The 18,151-nt window shown below is 41.4% G+C and overlaps 1 protein-coding gene across 1 annotated transcript; it reads right to left on the bottom strand.

Annotated features, from left to right (window-relative positions):
- Positions 1 to 5,034: 5,034 nt before the first annotated feature.
- g0s2 (G0/G1 switch 2) lies at positions 5,035 to 5,957 on the bottom strand. Its single transcript, XM_072563167.1, has 2 exons — positions 5,793 to 5,957; positions 5,035 to 5,585 (listed from the first exon to the last, which is right to left on the bottom strand). The coding sequence occupies exons 1-2, from the start codon at positions 5,865 to 5,867 to the stop codon at positions 5,292 to 5,294; spliced, it is 369 nt and encodes a 122-aa protein (XP_072419268.1). The 5' UTR covers positions 5,868 to 5,957; the 3' UTR covers positions 5,035 to 5,291.
- Positions 5,958 to 18,151: the final 12,194 nt, after the last annotated feature.

The raw sequence follows: 18,151 nt of genomic DNA, 5'->3' as shown, positions 1-18,151 counted from the left end.
CCCCACATCTATCAGCATTCCACAGAGATCACTTCTTCCCTGACTCCTTTGTTAGGTCCACCCCCACCACCATCCCACCCTCCACACTCAGCACCTTCCCTTGCCACCACAAGAGGTGTAAATCTGTGCCCACACCTTCCCCTTCACATCCAACCAAGGCCCAAAAGGATATTTTCACATTTGACAGAGATTTCCCTGCACATTCATACACCTCATCCATTGTGTTCGTTGCTATCGATGTGGTCTCCTCTACATTGGGGAGACAGGACACTACCTTGTGGAATGTTTCAGAACATCTGTGGGACACACACATCAAACAACCCCACTGCCCTGTGGCAGGCCATTTCAACTCCCCCTCCCACTCTACCAAGGACATGCAAGTCTTAGGCTTCCTCCACCACCAAACACTAGCCACTTAATGCCTAGAGGAAGAACGCCTCATCTTTCGCCTTGGGACCCTTCAACCACACGTCATCAACGTCAACTTCATCAGTTTTCTTATCTCCCCTCCCCCCACCTCATCCCAGATCCAACCCTCCAACTTGGCACTGTCCTACCTGTCCATCTTCCTTCCCAGCTATCTGCTCCACCTTCCACTCCAACCTATCACCATCACCCTTCACCTGCATCTACCATACACCTTCCCAGCTGCCTTACCCCCCCCCCGCCATCCCCACCCTTCTATTTATCTCTCACCAACATTCCTGGTGAAGGGTGTCTACCTGAAACATCGACTCTCCTGTTCCTTGGATGCTGCCTACCTGCTGTGCTTTTCCAGTGACATACTTCTTCACTATAGTGGAGCCTAAAGCTGCCCTCCTGACTCTGAGGTAGGAATGACCAAATTATTTCTCTGGAAGTGACTAGGTACTTAGAGGTAACATTCTAGTCTTCGCCTGATGTGGAATAAGAGCACTAGAGAATTCCACCAGAATGCTTCTGTTGCATCTCTGGATTAAATGGGAGGACCATTGAACAAGTGCTGCTGTCCTTCTTGAAATCAGCTTTACAACCTCAGGCAAAGTTAATTACAATGGATTGGACATTGTGTCCTCATGGATGAGAAGTCCCTCCCCTGTCAGGTCCTGTTTCCACAACTCCCAAATGACAAGTGTCCCAATGGAGGCCAGAGAAGATACTAAAAAGACACTCTGAAGCTCTCTTTGAAGTGCAACAGCTTAAAATTAATGACTGGGAGGAGCTTGCTACCAATCGCTCAAAATAGTTCATCAAAAACTTGTTCATTAAGCTGCATCAGGTTCTGAGACCAAACACGTTAATGATGAGGCAATGAACAAAGGAAAGGAAGCAAATTCTGCTCTCCAGGTCCTCTTACTTTCTGGGATATCTGGCCCATGCTTTTTTTATATTCCTTTGTGGACAAGCTGACAAGTATTTATTGCCTGCACCTAGCTGCCCTTCAACTGAGTGGCTTGTTTGTGATTCAGAGGCTAGTTAAGCATCAATCACATTTTTATAGATCTGGAGTCATATATAGGCCAACTAGGAGAGATGGCAAATTTCTTTCTCTGAAGGACATTAGTGAGTCAGATGGTTTTTTTACCCCCAATAATTGACAATGGTTTCATTGTTATCATTAGACTCTTAATTCCAGATTTTTATTGAATTCAAATTCCCCCATTCCCTATCTATGATTCAAACCCATCACCCCAGAACTTTAGCTGAGTTTCTGGATTAAGAGTCCAACCCCGGAACTTTAGCTGAGTTTCTGGATTAAGAATCCAGCAATAATACCATGAGCATATCACCTCCCCAATTCCTCAATGTGCTCAAAGAGCTGCAGGTTGAAAATGACATGAATGAATTTTAAAATATGAAGACCCACTGCAGAAACTCACAACCTGAGTAGATATCGTCCTCAAATCGAATGACAGTCAACAATGAGAATTGTTTTAAACTATTTTTTGTGGTTTTTGAAAGGACAAATGGATAAGCGCATAACAAAAGCAATCTGTGATCTGTGGGAAGGAGCAGTACATGCCTTTCACCATTCTGACTGAAGAGTTGTGAAATTGTCAGCACATTCAGCATTCAAACTGATGCAAGAACATGGAAATGTTTCAAGAGAAATTACACAGCCCTGGGACCAAATTCCATGATTTTTGTGTGACATTTTTCTGATAAGCCCTGATTGAGACAGATAAGACAAGGTTTCCTGTCTGATAACTGACCTATGGACAGGTTATTGAACAGAAAATCAAATACAATCTTCATGCCAACATTACTGGGCAATTCATGATTAACCAGTCTGCTTGCTTTGGTTGTTTACAGTATCTTATAAATCTCTTTTAAAATTAATTTCCTCCATTATCAGTTGATCAGAACATGCAATTTGTAATCATATGCAGTGTTTATACTCATTTGGCCATTTGGTTTCATTAAATAAATACTTGAAGATTATTTTAGGCACCACTGTGAAGATATGTGACAATTATATATTCACAATAAACATGCAGCATAATACTTTTACAGTAACACAGTTTTCACTGACACATTGCATTGGGTGAAACTGTCTGATTGCACTGACATTGGTTGCCTTCCATCTTCCACTCTCCATATTCTTGAACTCATTCAAAACTCTGCTGTCAGATCTAAATTATATCAATTCCCATCCAGCCAACACCCCAGTGCTCACTGATCGACATTGGTTCCCAGTCATGCGATAACCCATGTTTTTATATTCAAATCCTCTGCCATTTCTATCTCTATAACTCCTTCAAACTCAACAATTCTAAAGAATCCCTTATTTGAAACACAACAGCATTGGTAACAGTGCTTTCAGCAGCCTGGACTCTAAGATCTGAAGTTTGGTGCTTAAGCCTTTCTTTCTCTTTACTACTCTATCCTCATCAAGATATTCCTTAAAACCTCCTCTAACTAAACTTTTGGACAACTATTTCAATTTGTTGTTCAGAGTCAAATGCTGTTGAGTAATGCTCTTATTAAGACATTTTACTGATTTAACTGTTCAATATAAATACAAGTTGCTTTTATCCTTCAGTTAAGATGCAACTCACTGAAAGGCAACACTCTAGCAAACTTACACTGTTTATGTACTTGATGTTATACAGGGAAGCAGTAGAAAGCCTGATAGATTCTTCTGACACATCAAAAGTTTTTCACAAGATCCTAGATGCTCTAAACTATGTGGCCATTTAACATATTCCTCAACCCCACCAGTTTGTTACTTGGATTGTTATTTTATGGATCCTGCAATTCTAAATAGGCCAACACTTCATAAAAATTAGATGTGGCCAACTGTGCAGATGCAAAGCTAGTTATGACGTGTCACATTCTTTCTTTGTGCTTCTACAATAACTATATCATGCAGAAACGTCCCAGCTTGCTTAAAAAATATCAGGTTCTGGATTAGTGGTGCTGGAAGAGCACAGCAGTTCAGGCAGCATCCAAGTAGCTTTGAAATCGACGTTTCAGGCAAAAGCCCTTCATCAGGGCTTTTGCCCGAAACGTCAATTTCGAAGCTACTTGGATGCTGCCTGAACTGCTGTGCTCTTCCAGCACCACTAATCCAGAATCTGGTTTCCAGCATCTGCAGTCATTGTTTTTACAGAGTTAAAAAATATCAGAGTGAGTGCTCCCAAATGTGTACAGTTTGCACAGTCTGAGTACCTGAGTTTATCAGAGTAATTAAAATGTTGAGTTTTCATACTATGGTGATAAAAGCTTCAAACCTGCATGGCATTCTGTGCTGGCTTAGGTCACGTCCTTCCAGGACTTGCAGATTGAGCTTCCCCTACACCCTCTCACAATCCAATTTTGAATATTTGTTTTCTCTTTCAAATGGTTCCAGACCCCCACTTTATTGAGTGATCTCTGCTGGTCCCTCCTGGGAATTCCATTTCTTTAACTCTCATCTTCTGAGGAAATGTTAGTAGAACTTTCAGAAACTCTCACCATTCATTCTTCTCATTTTTGTAAACCGTTGACACATTCTCAAAGCCCTTCTATTTCATAAGGTTTTTGGTCATTTCTTCTCACACCACGCAATTGGTTTTACCCTTTCCCTTTTGTATGTAGCACATTTGAGAAGTTGTGTGCATTAAAGATTCAGTGTCAAGGTGAATTATTCATCTTTCAGAGGAAATGTCAATCTGAAAGTCCTGCTTTTTAGACCTTTGTAAACGTTACCAAAACTTTACTTTGAAAAACTGACAAGTACTTCTTATTGTTCTGGTCAATATTAATTCCTCAACTGACATCTGAACAGACTATCTAGTTATGACCAAACTGCTGTTTGAGAGGCATGTGTGTAAGTTAGCTACAGTGTAACCTTCAGCAGTGAGAACACTTTTAAAGTTTATGTCACCATAGTCCTAGTGAACCATTGGGCTGCTCTCTCTCATTAAAGATGTTGTTTTCAGCTAAGGCTCACCATATGTCAAGCCAGGGTAGAGTTTGAGAAGGAGTTTTTCACAGTAACCTCAGCTGGGTGTGGGAATTGAAGCCACTCTGCATCACAAGCTAGCTGTCCAGCAAACTGAACAAACCAGCCCCTTTACTGCAAAAAAAGGTTGGGAAAGACCCTGTACAAATGAAAGTTCCTGTCATAGTTTTAAAAAATACTTATAATAAATATAATTCTGAAAACATGTGATTTTTATTGGAGATTATGATAAGAAATTGGCATTGTTTCAAAATTACCTCTGATAAAGTACAGCACAGTGGGCAAAAGTTATAGCATTGAACATTAACTCCTCATAAACAATAATAATTTTATGTGTGTTTCTTACTTCTCCTTAGGATATAGATATTGTAACGTGCAGCTCTTGTGCAGTTTTATGAATTTAATTTACTTTATTAAAATGTCCTGAGAAAGGGTAGAAAAAGCATAATAGCTGAGGAGCATGGGGAGCTGTCAACAAATACGTTTCTGATAACTCTACAGCAAACTTCATCATACAGTATTCTATTGCTACAGATATTTGTTGCACAACTTTTCACAAAAGACTAGAAACCCATACTTCGTACAATTAGTCAGACCAACTTGTAATATTTGATTTACAAAAAAATCAGTTTATTGAATGCAGAAGTGCACAAATGAAACACTGCACAACAGTATGTATTGATTTTAAAAACACATTATTCACAGATACCAGAATGATACAAACGCAGAAACACTGCTGCACAACAGCAAATGGCAAAATCTGCGAGCTCATTACCGAAACTGCCTCGGTTTGAGTTTGCAGCAAATAATGACTCTCAGTCACTGAAGGCTGCACTGCAGCCCAGTCCCCCAATTGCCCCCAGACTCAGGAGGCATGCTTTCTGTACGAGCCAGTCCTCACTTGCTGCCTTTGCGCTGCTTGCAGCTTCTTCTCCTCTTTGCTCAGCTTTCTAGGAAGCGCGCCATCCAGCGGCTGCTCCTCGTCCTCCCCGGATACGAACGGGGAGCAGACGGTCTCCACTAGTCCAATGACCACCCCAAAGAAAGCCAGCACCGAGCCCACCACGTAAAGTTTCACCATTTTCCTGTTGGGCTTTTGGCTCAGCATTTCCCTAGCGAAAGGTATCAACTCGTTCATGGTTTCCATAGTGGTTCCTGCCTAAAAAAAATTTTAAAAATGCATGAGCAACAATTGCAATTCATTTACTGTAATTATCCTAACAATTGACTGTACGTGTCGCTATTTTAAATAATCAGGCAATTACATTACAATGCTTTTGTATCATTTGCAAAATAACATTGCAAACCATACTTAACAATATGTAAATTGTATCTGTCTCTCAATTTGAAATAAAGATATTCTTACCTGGATTATTTTCCTTATATCAGTTGATTGAAAGATGCAGTATTCCACGGGCTGGTCAACTTTGATTGAGCTCATGGACTCCACTCCGCACTGTAACAGAATATGATGTGGGAGACTAAGCAACCACGCCGTGCCTTTTTATCCTTTTGACTCTCAGCCACGCCACGTTCAGCACGTCCCCCTCGCACGTACTGTGCCAGAGCACCAGCCAGTCTGCAGTCTGGTCACGTCCCGTCCACGCCAACCACAAGCAGAATTGCCCAGCCCCCTTTTCACACTGCATCCCTAAATCCTGTGTACGAGCAGTAATCTTTCATTGAGCCAGAAGTGACCCTGAAGCGGACAGCTGAAACCACTGTCGGTTTTGCACAAAGCAGATGGCTATCTGCACAATCTCAGTTTCAGTTGGTAACACCTCTCCTAAACTTATATCACGGAGTGCTCGCAGATTTATAACCCAATTTAGCCCAATTTGCTGTGGATTTCTGAATAACTCTTGTTCTGGGTCGGAAACACGTGTGGCTTGACTAAAACAAAATTCTGCAGGCGCTGGTACTCAGAAATAAATGCAGAAAATGCTGGTGATATTCAGCTGAGGATGCTGCTGGAGAGAATCAGACCAGTGTGGGAAAATAAAAATATAAAAGGTTTGAATAAGTGAAAGAGGGGAGGGCAGTGGAAGGGCAAAAAGGAGGGGGGTGGGGGTAGCAGGAGAGATGAAATGACAAAGGTTTTGTGGTTCTGAGGCACAGCCATTCAATCCAAAACCTTTAACTCTGATTTCTCTCCACAGAAGCTGCCACAGAGCTTTTCCAGCAATCTCTGTTTTTGTTAAAGGTTTTGTGGTAAATTAAAGAAACAAAAAAGTATGTCTAAGTAATGTTGTAATATTTGGATTGCAGCGAAATGAAGGATCCAAAAAAGAAAATCAAATCAACAAGAAATGAGAACTGAAATGAAGGCAGAGGTCATGATCGGAAATTGGTCATGATCGGAAATTGGTCATGATCGGAAATTGGTCATGATCGGAAATTGGTCATGATCGGAAATTGTTGAATTCAATGCCCATACAGCTGTAGAATACAGAATTGAAAGATCAGATGTTGTTCCTAGAGTTAATGTTGTGTTTTATTGGAACATTGACTTTCTTTCATACTGGCAAGTGAGGAGGACACTATCAAGATGTTGCCCAAGCTCGTTGGATGCTGCCTGAACTGCTGTGCTCTTCCAGCACCACTAATCCAGTATAAAGAAAGGTTGGCTAGGCTGGAACATTTTTTAACTGGATCATAGGAGATTAAGAGGTGACTTTATAGAGGTTTATAAAGTCATGATTTGGAGGTGCCAGTGTTGGAATGGGGTGGACAAAGTTAAAAATCACACAACACCAGGTTATAGTCCAACAGGTTTAATTGGAAGTACACTAGCTTTCGGAGCGACGCTCCTTCTCCACAATCACCTGATGAAGGAGCGGTGCTCAGAGAGCTAGTGTGCTTCCAATTAAACCTGTTGGACTATAACCTCGTGTTGTGTGATTTTTAACCTTATAAAATCATGAGGGGTATAGATAGGGTTAATGATAGATGTCTTTTCTTTAGGATGGAAGATTTCAAGACCGGGGGCACATTTTTAGGGTAAGAGGAAAGAGACTAAAAAACGACAGAAGGCGCAATCTTTTTACATAGATTCATGTGTGGAATGAATTTCCTGAGGAAGTGGTAGATCTAGGCACAATAACAATGTTTAAAAGACACTTGGATAAGGACATGAATAGAAAGGTTTGGTGGGATATGGGCAAGGAGCAGGCAGGTGAGACTAGTTTAGTTTAGGATTACGTTCGGCATGGACTGGTTGGATGGAAGGATCTGTTTCCGTGCTGTCTCTATGACAGATGTTCAGGGCCACATTTATGGACTGTAAAGAAGTGTTCTCCAAAGCAGTCACCCTGTCTGTTCAGAAGCAGGGTCACTGAGGCCAAAACTCTCCTTTCTCTCCACAGTTGCTGCCAGGTTTGCTGGGTTTCTCCAGCAATTTCTGTTTTGTTTTAGATCTTTAACATCTGTAGTTCTTTGTTTTATTACCCAGTCTGTGCCTGCTCTCTCCAATGTAAAGGCAGTGGGGGATAATGAAAAACAGATTTGCTGGTCAGCTTCACATTGCTGTTTGCTATGTGCACATTGGGTGCTCCATTACAGCAGTTAGTTCACTTCAAGGAAGTACATCACTATCTGTAAAAGTGTTTGAAAATTCAGGTGGTCACGAAAAGAGCTATTCAAATGCAAACAGAATTTCACTAAAGTTTATTTTTGAAAACAGGTAATGAATTCTTCTGATCACAGTGAGAATGTAGGATGAGGCTGAAAATAAAGCAAACTGAGTGACTGTTCATTCACAACTCATCAGCTTCTGAAACACTCCATGTCAAAATGTGGCAAGACCTGATCAATATCCAGGCTGGGAGAAAGTGAGGACTGCAGATGCTGGAGATCAGAGTCAACAAGTGCAGCACTGGAAAAGCACAGCAGGTCAGGCAGCTTCTGAGGAGCAGGAGAGTCAATTTTTCAGGCATAGGAAATTCATCACATTCTTGATGAAGGGCTTATTGCTGAAATATAGACTCTCCTGCTCTTCGGATGCTGCTGGACCTGCTGTACTTTTCCAGTGCCACACTTTTCACCAATATCCAGGCTTGGCCTGAAAAGTAGTAAGAAACATTGCATCTCACAAGTGCTAGGCAATGCCAAGAGAAAATTTAACTCTCTTCCCTTGACATTCAGCGGTACTACCAATACCCCATTGTCAACATCTGATGGGTTGCCTTTGACCAGAAATTGAACTGGACTAGCCATATAAATAATGTGGTTTTCAAAGTAGGTCAGAAGCGAAGAAACTTGTAGCAATTAACTCATTTTCCCTTTCCCCAAAGCCTGGCCATCAAGTGCAAGGCAAATGTCAAAACTATGTTGGCATATTCTTCACTTGCCTGGATGACAGTAACTCTAACAACAGTCAATAAGCTTGACACTATCTAGACAAAGCAGCCCACTTGATTAGCATGACATTTATAACCTTCAATGACCCAGTCCAAGCTCATCTGAGATAGTCTGGAAGAATCCCTTGAAATTCTAATCAAGATTACACTTCCATTAGAGTCATGGCCATCTTCTCCTCCTGCTCAGCTTTTTCTCCTATTTTCTTGAGCCCTCTGCAAAAAAAAATGGATAAATATGGAAGTAGTGAGTGAAAGTGAGTGTCTGAGTGTGGAAGGGTGAGTGAGTGAGTAGGGAGGGTGAGTAGATAAATGGGTGAGGGTGAGTGTGAGTGACTTGGTGAGGGTAAGACTGAATGAGTAGATGAGGATGATTAAGGGTGTATGAGTGACATGGTAGGGGTGAGTGATTAAATGGGTGGTACTGTGTGAAACTGAGGGTGACCCATGCAGATTATCTGTCACCCAACTGGTTACTGTAAAGGTCTGGTGATATGTTCAGGCCCAAAGTTATGTTTAGTTATAAAGTTACTCACTTTTCTGGTTGCTCCTGGAATCCCTTAGTTGGAGGGCAATAGACAGATGTCTTTTTATTGTGTTCAATAGATATTTCTTTCTCAGATAGAGAAAATGTTTCTACCTTGGAGAGAATCCAAAGTGAGGGGCATTAAGTGTGATACAGTCACTAATAATTGTAATAAGGGAGTCAGGAGAAACATCTTTGTGCAGTGTGGGTATGAAGGTGGAACTCTATACCACAGAGAATGATTAAAGCAGTAACGATGGATGCATTTAAGGGGAAACTAGGTTACATGAGGGGAAGGGGACTAGGATACATTGATATGATAAGCTGAACTAAGTCAGAAGGAGATTCACGTGCAGCATAAAACAGGTATAGACCCTTCATGTATTGTAATTCTATGAAGTAGAACTTAATGTATTCCCGTTGAATGACTTCACTTCTAAATTCTGTGGAACCTCATCAAAGTGACCATTTTTCATGATATAGTAAATAGCAGCAAGCTGTTGTGGATTAGTTGCTGTACATTCAAATCCTGCCCTCACCTTCACCTATGTGCTTGTACGTTTCAGCAAAGGTCTCTAAATATAGGCCAGGAGCAGAAACCCTGCTCAACCCTCACATCCCTTTCTCCTGGCATTAGATGCATTGAGATCAATTTATAACTGCAATGTCACCTTTGCTCAGATCAAGTAATGCTCAGAATGCAAAGTCTCTGAATTGGGATCATACTGATTGCATTGGCTTACCATCATGCAGTGGTTAGTCAATTAGCTGGAAATTCCATTTGGCTATGTTATCTTACTTTGTAATTAACAATATATTTCTGCAATCTATAACTTGTACTAATTTGACTTAAAATTTACACAATTGCAAAATTGGCTTGTAACCAATCAAGTTACTATTTTATTGACATGTGTAATTGTGTGTCCTGGAACAACATGCACTGAGTTCAGTAAATAATAAATTACTGATCTTTTCTTACAAATGGTGAAACTATTATTTTTTTGTAAATAAGATTACCATTCTGCTGTACATTTGGAATCAATATCGATCATTCTTGTTCATCTACAGGCTGCCTACGTGAAAATGAACTCATTCAACCAAGAAGGGGGAGGAGAAGGAAGGAGACAGAAAGGGCTACAACATCAACATTTGTGCAGAGTATCAAATATGGACAGAGAGCAGTGACAGAAAAGAGGTAATTTCCTAGCAAAACATTCTGAACTAATTCACAGATCGAACATTACCTTCAAACAGATTAAGAACACAAGACCCTTCCCTCCAATGCATATACTCAATCCATCTTAATCTTTAATTTTCAGAATAATCAGAATGCAGTAGTAGATTTATTGGCCACCAGTTCTAAGCACCAAATAAACACAAGTGTTTGAATTTTACATCACAGCAAGTGTCAAGAAGGGGTTTGGAGAGGTCACATTCCCCTGAGGATAGAGTAGAAAGAGAAAGATTGGAGGATGGACTATAAGACCAGAAGATGTAGGAGCAGAAACAGACCATTCAGCCCATCAGGTCGGTCCCATCATTCAGTGAGATTATGGTTGATCTGATAATCCCCAAATGTACCTTCCTGCCCTATCTCCATCAACCTTGATTCCCTTACTGATTAAAAATCAGCCTATCTCAGCCTTCAATACAATTGATGGCCCAGTCTTGACAAACCTTTTGTGGTAAAGAATTCTACAGATTCACTACAATCTGAGAGAAGCAAATCCTCCTCATCTTAAACGGTGAGCCCTATCTTACATTATGCTCTCTGGTCCAAGACTCTCCCACAAAGCAAAACAACCTCTCCACATCTCAGCTGTCAAGCCCCTTAAGAATGTTTCAATGAAGTCTCCTCTCATTTTTCTAAGTGCAGGCCCAGCCTACTCAGTTTCTTCTCATCATGCTTTGAATCAACCTGGTCAATCGCCTCTGGACTACCACCAACATGTACTTTTATATCTTTTTCATATCTTTCCTTAGATAGTAAGAACACTAGGATAATGTTTTGTCGAGACTGTGGACAGGAATCAGAATTAAGGGAATTACCCAGGATATGGGGAAAGAAAGAGAATTTGTGAGTAGATTAGGGATTGAGGGTGGAATGTGAAAACAGTGGGAACTGAGTAAGGAAGGAAAGTGGAAATGGAATTAGACAGGGAGAGGAAGAATTAAAGGGTTAGAAGGAAATGGTGGAATAGAGATTGAGTAAAATAAGTAATCAGAGAGGGAGATGGTATAGGGAGAAGTAGAACTGGTGGTGATCAAATGTTGAGACCAGTCTTTTCTGCAGATCCTGAAACAATAGTGGCAAGATAAGTAGGAGAAATGTCATGAAAGGGGCAGCCATTAGAAAGGTGAGTGAAATCTGAGGATTTTCCTCTAGCTAAACCTGGACAGATTAATTCCACTGATGAATAAATAGGGACCAAAGGAGATGGACCATGCCAAAGGAAAGAACAAAAGAGAGAGAGAGAAGTGAGACCATTGAACAGAATTAAAGGATGTAATAATCATAAGTGGCGATTGAGTACAGTCTAGAACACCATTTAAAAGCATTGGAATACATATTTTAAAAAGAGGAATATAAAAGGCTTGAGGAAGAGAGTCAGCACTAGCACCCTAGAACTGAATGGTCACCAGCTGTGCTATAATTTCAGTGATTCCATGTGAACATTATTTTATTGAATCCAAGCCCAGGAAGTCTTTTATAAATGTTCATGCTAACTTCAGAACGAGGTGTCCTGGGCAACAAGCTCACTGCAGTGTTCAGTGCTGGATGCTTTAATGTATGAAGTGCAAGTACAGATTGTTTTAGATCCAGTTGTCACCTTCACATGGGTTGACAGTCCAAATCAGTCTGCAATAGAGGGAAAGAGACACAGCCCTCTTTAAAAGTGGGAGTCTTATCACAACTGTTGCATTGAGTAATTTTGGCTGTACTTGAGGTGATCCTTTGTGAGCCCATAGGAGTGTTAAACATTACCAGTAAGATATTCCTGATGAAGGACTTTTGCTTGAAACGTCGGTTTTTGTGCTCCACAGATGCTGCCTGACCTGCTGTGTTTTTCCAGCACCACTATAATCTAGACTTATAGCTATTACCGCCCAGTTACATGTTAACTATTAGTGAGTTAAAGTATTAAATGTTGATTATGAGGAATTATGTTGTTACTTGTTCACTTTTAGTTTCTGGTGTGATTTCGTTTGGTTGCTAATAGTTTTTGATGGAATCTTCTTCTATCTCTGATTTTTCTTTTACAAATCTCTCCCAATCTTTGGTTTAGCTTCTCCTCTTCCCTGCTTTTAGCTTCCTTTCTTGTCAGTCTTCCAGTTCTCTGAATTTCCTGCACTAATGCTTACCTGAAATCATTTTTAAAGACTTTCACTGCAAATGAACCCAACCTTGAAAAGGTCAATGCAACAACATTTCCAGATGTCACCCGATTAGAAGTCACATGATTGAATACTATGTTGTCAGCATGCTAGATGATTGGCCATCATGTGACAGTGTGGTCAGATGACACATAGTCAAACCTTTAGAAATGCCTTCAGCTAGACAAGGTGCACAAATAGCAATCAGATCTAAATGTAGGGATCTGGAGCTTGTACAGATTCAGGCAAAATAACATTTACAAAACTGACCTGACTTTCATAGTCAATGATAAAGAAATGGTGCTTATAGCTTATTTTAGCTACAGCTAGCCACAAATGTTTCAGAAGCTTCTGCACGTGTACTCAAAAATTATATTTTCAGGGCCAGAGAGGTTATTTTTGTAGTAATTAAGACATATTACAGCAGTGAAACTTCACTTCACCTGAATGCAGCAGCCCTTTTTTTCTGATATGTTTGCTGGTTAAGTAAAATAGAATCACACCCTTATGTGGATTTCACTACTTGACTCTATTGCCAAGATACTATCAGATGATAGCTTATGGAGGAAAAGGCAAGTTATACAGGAATTTCTAGATTTCTGTATTTAATTATGTGTGGACTCAGGAAGTTGTTGTTTTATTTACTCTTTAGTAACGATGAGGGCTATTATCTCAGCCTTAGTCCTAATAAAAATCCAGGCAAGTTATGCAGCAAACATATTGAATTAAACAGCACCTGAATAACTTTAATTTTTTGCTTAGAGATTATCAAAAGAATATCCTGAAATAATTAGTGATACATGCTTTGTGAATCACATTTGTTATAATTGTATAAAAGATTCTAACACAAAGTGGATGTATCCAAGTAAATGAATTGTAATAGATAGTACAAATGTTATAAAATCAGATGAAATTTGCTGTTGCCAAACATTTTTGTTGTTGTGCTTGATTCTCTGAAATTCAACACGTGCTTGGAAATGAAACTTAGCACCTAACCTCGATCTCATTGTTTACAGCAGTGAAATGCCATTCATCATGGCTAGGTCATGAATGTAAATAAACCCATTCACCTCAGTTCTTGAACAGAATCCAACTTGTGAATTTCACTTGTTCTCCTCAATTTCTTGCCATCCAGAATTACAACAGATGATATGGATAGCACAGTAGTTAGCACAGCTGCCTCATGATGCCAAGGACTGGGTGGGATGCTCTTCAGAGGGTTTGGCGCAGACTCAATGGGCGAAATTGCCTCTTTCCAAACTGTAGGGATTCTAGATCTTGTGCTTCAGGAGGATCTGCTATTTGATGGCTGCTAAGGAACAAACCATGCTTTTGGCTAGAAAATTCAACTCCATAGTGTTCCTGCTATTGGAGCTACAGAAGTCAGAACAAATGAAAAGACTCACTTGTGTATTCTGTGCTGTACACTATGCTAATGAGGCCATTAATGTGGTCACAATTTATATCTGTCAGAAACATTAGGAGAGGGCAGATTGGGACATCATCCATAGTTGAAGTGGCACACATTCTGAAAACCTGGGCCTCCTGGTTTCCCTCTCCTAATGATTCTCAGTTTATGCTATAACATGGTAGTAGGCTAGACGCTAGGCTGCAGAGGGGAAAACCATGTGTACAGGAGGAAGCCCTATGTACCAAGGTTATTCCAGGAGCATGTTTCCTACCTCTACATCAGACAGAGCTATATCTGAGTTGCATGTGAGTCAGCAGGAGGTGGTCACTGATCTGTGATGCATCTACATCCAAAGCATGGCAGAGACCAACAAGTTTACTATGGACTTCAATTTCCACTTTTTTCCTAAATGTGGAGCAGATAAGATCGCCAACATTTCATACTTAACTGCCAGTTATTATATAGGGAAGCGGCAGAAGTCCAATACACCAAGAGAGAGGACATCATTGTCTTTATTTTAACTACAGAGTTGTAGGAGGAGGGCACATGGTTTTGCCAAGGTAGTGGGATTTCAAGATGTATATGGAGGTTGGTGGGGTGGTAGGTGACGACGAGTGGGGTTCTGTCCTGGTGGCGATTGGAGGGACGGGGCTCAAGGGCAGAGGAGCAGGAAGTGGAGGAGATGTGGTGGAGAGCATCGTCGATCACGTCTGGGGGGAAATTGTGGTCTTTGAAGAAGGAGGCCATCTGGGTTGTTCGGTATTGGAATTGGTCCTCCTGGGAGCAGATGCAGCGGAGACGAAGGAATTGGGAATATGGGACGGCGTTTTTACAGGGGGCATCTACACTGGCACCACCCCCTACCGTTTCCTCCGCTACATCGATGACTGTATCGGCACTGCCTCGTGCTCCCACGAGGAGGTTGAACAGTTCATCCACTTTACTAACACCTTCCACCCCGACCTCAAATTTACCTGGACCGTCACAGACTCCTCCCTCCCCTTCCTAGACCTTTCCATTTCTATCTCAGGCGACCGAATCAACACAGACATTTACTATAAACCTACCGACTCCCACAGCTACCTCAACTACACCGCCTCCCATCCTGCCCCCTGTAAAAACACCATCCCATATTCCCAATTCCTTCGTCTCTGCCGCATCTGCTCCCAGGAGGACCAATTCCAATACCGAACAACCCAGATGGCCTCCTTCTTCAAAGACTGCAATTTCCCCCCAGACATGGTCGACGATGCTCTCCACTGCATCTCCTCCACTTCCTTCTCCTCCGCCCTTGAGCCCCGCCCCTCCAATCGCCACCAGGTCAGAACCCCACTGGTCCTCACCTATCACCCCACCAACCTCCATATACATCGTATCATCCGTCGTCATTTCCACCACCTCCAAACAGACCCCACCACCAGGGATATATTTCCCTCCCCTCCCCTATCAGTGTTCCGAAAAGACCACTCCCTCCGTGACTCCCTCATCAGGTCCACAGTCCCCACCAACCCAACCTCCACTCCCCGCACCTTCCCCTGCAACCGCAAGAAATGCAATACTTGCATCCACACCCTCCCCCCTTACTTCCCTCCAAGGCCCCAAGGGATCCTTCCATATCCACCACAAATTCACCTACACCTCCACACACATCATTTACTGCATCCGCTGCACCCGATGTGGCCTCCTATATATTGGGGAGACAGGCTGCCTACTTGCAGAACGCTTCAGAGAACACCTCTAGGACACCCGGACCAACCAACCCAACTACCCTGTGGCTCAACACGTCAACTCCATCGCCAGACCATAGCAACACGACGGCTGGAGGAAGAGCGCCTCATCTTCCACCTAGGAACCCTCCAACCACAAGGGATGAACTCTGATTTCTCCAGTTTCCTCATTTCCCCTCCCCCCACCTTGTCTCAGTCCCAACCCTCAAACTCAGCACCACCTTCCTAACCTGCAATCTTCTTCCTGACCTCTCCACCCCCACTCCGGCCTATCACCCTCACCTTAACCTCCTTCCACCTATTGCATTTCCAACACCCCTCCCCCAAATCCCTCCTCCCTACCTTTTATCTGAGCCTGCTTGGCACACTTTCCTCATTCCTGAAGAAGGGCTCATGCCCGAAACGTCGATTCTCCTGCTCCTTGGATGCTGCCTGACCTGCTGTGCTTTTCCAGCAACACATTTTCAGCGCAGTCATAACATCTTCATTCTGATGCAGTTAGTCACAGCTGTTGTACCACCATGACAAACCAAACATATAAAGCTGATCTATTTGTCCTTGTGCATTCCCTTAGTCCCTGCCTTGATCAAGTTAGAAAACAGAAAGATTTGTCTTTATATATTATCTTTTATGACCTCATTACATCCCAAAACACTTTATAACCAATGAAGTACTTTTTGAAGCCATTTGTTATTGAATTGTAGGATCAGCATTGCTAATTTACGCAATGTACAATCTCTCAAACAGCAATGAGATAAATTACCAAGCAATTCATTCTCTTAGATAGTAATTGAGGAATAAATATTGGCTGGAACATCAGAGAGAATATCCTTGTATTCTGTGAATTGTACAATGGGATCTTTCACATCAAGCTGCAAGGGAAAATTCGAGCTTGATTTAATCTCCCATCCATCAGACAACAACTCTGACAGTGCAGGACTCCCTCAGTGCATACTAAGTCGTCAGATTTATTTTCTTTGTCCTGAATATTCAGCTAAGTTTTGGAAACAATAAAATGTAATGAATTTCAGTAAGCAAAACCTAACTTTTCATGAAGTATCAAAGCCACTACTTGCCTTGTTTCATTGATGAAAAATATTTTGATTCTTGTTCACTTTGGGCTACATCGGGCTCAATATTACTGGGAAATTAGTGAATTGAAAGCAGCTGCCCATGTTTAATTATCCTCATACATTGTGTGTAACACTGGGATCATGATACTTAGAACATACATATAAACAGAGCAATAAAAGGAAATAGTTTTCTAAAACAGTACTGATTTTGTAGAAAATTAGAGTTTTGATCAACCAAGGAATAAACATCCTCAGATTGATTTTAATTTCATATTCTTTTACAACCAAAATCTAATTCAATTTAATATTGTTGCTTAAATTTTCCTGTCCCATTTAAACCGGGATGAAGCATTTCGGGAAAGACGTAATGAAATAGGTTAAAGTTCACACTTTTTATAAAATGGAATTTGATCCCCATCTCCACTATTTCATTTCCAGTGGTGAATTTCCATTCTCTATGATGGTGTAAATAAACCCAGTCACCTCTGTATTCAGAATTGAGAACTTGGCAACGTGCCTCTGGCTTACATTTTGTGATTTAATAGATACAATAACCCCAACTTACTGAAACAAAATCAGTTTCTTACTAAATTTGACAGAAAACTGTGTGTTTGGGGTGGCGGGGGTGTGGAAGGTGAAACTTTGACCTAACAATGTGATTGAATCTGGAAGCAATGAAGTTGCACAATTGAAGACTATTGGGAAGCCAACTGCAACCCAACAACTTCCAGACTGAATTACAGCATATTCAGATGTATGTAAGAAAGTCCCCTTGGGAGAGGCATGTTGCCAATTTAAATACATTAAAATTGCAATTAACTGCTCGTTTAACTAGGATTTATGAATGTACCTGGAATGTAAGGGTTTCCCAGTATTTCCTGGACCTTTGTCAGTGAAAACAAGACAAGGAGACAGCAGGAATTGAGGGGGTAAGCAAATGGCACAAAATCCTCAATGTACTTTGACCTCAGCGACCTGTTTGGAGTGAAAGGCTTTTGCTCACAGGATGCTTTCAACAGCATGCTATCTGTGCTATGAAAGTCATTTCTGCTGCCTAGAGTTACATTCGTCTGACTGACATTTTCCATCTGTCAAACCTCTGGTCAGTTCAGGTGGCCCTGATGCAGCTTTATCTTGAACCTCAGATGAGGGGATGAATGAGCAGCAGCAAGAGGAGTAGCAGCAAGTTCCTCTTCATTGACTCACTGCTCCACAGCAGAGAGGGGATGAGTGCAGACCCGCAGTTTGTAGGAGGCAT

The sequence above is a fragment of the Chiloscyllium punctatum genome, chromosome 45 (genome assembly GCF_047496795.1).
Source record: "Chiloscyllium punctatum isolate Juve2018m chromosome 45, sChiPun1.3, whole genome shotgun sequence".
NCBI classification, from domain to species: domain Eukaryota; kingdom Metazoa; phylum Chordata; class Chondrichthyes; order Orectolobiformes; family Hemiscylliidae; genus Chiloscyllium; species Chiloscyllium punctatum.
The sequence above is the reverse complement of the archived record's forward strand: the minus strand, read 5'-3'. Positions and strand labels throughout refer to the sequence as shown.

Coding starts and splice junctions, on each gene's coding strand:
- g0s2 (XM_072563167.1), bottom strand. CDS start 5,867: ATGAGCTCAATCAAAGTTGACCAGCCCGTGGAATACTGCATCTTTCAA. Junction 5,586..5,792: donor ATATAAGGAAAATAATCCAG/GTAAGAATATCT, acceptor AATTTTTTTTAG/GCAGGAACCACTATGGAAAC.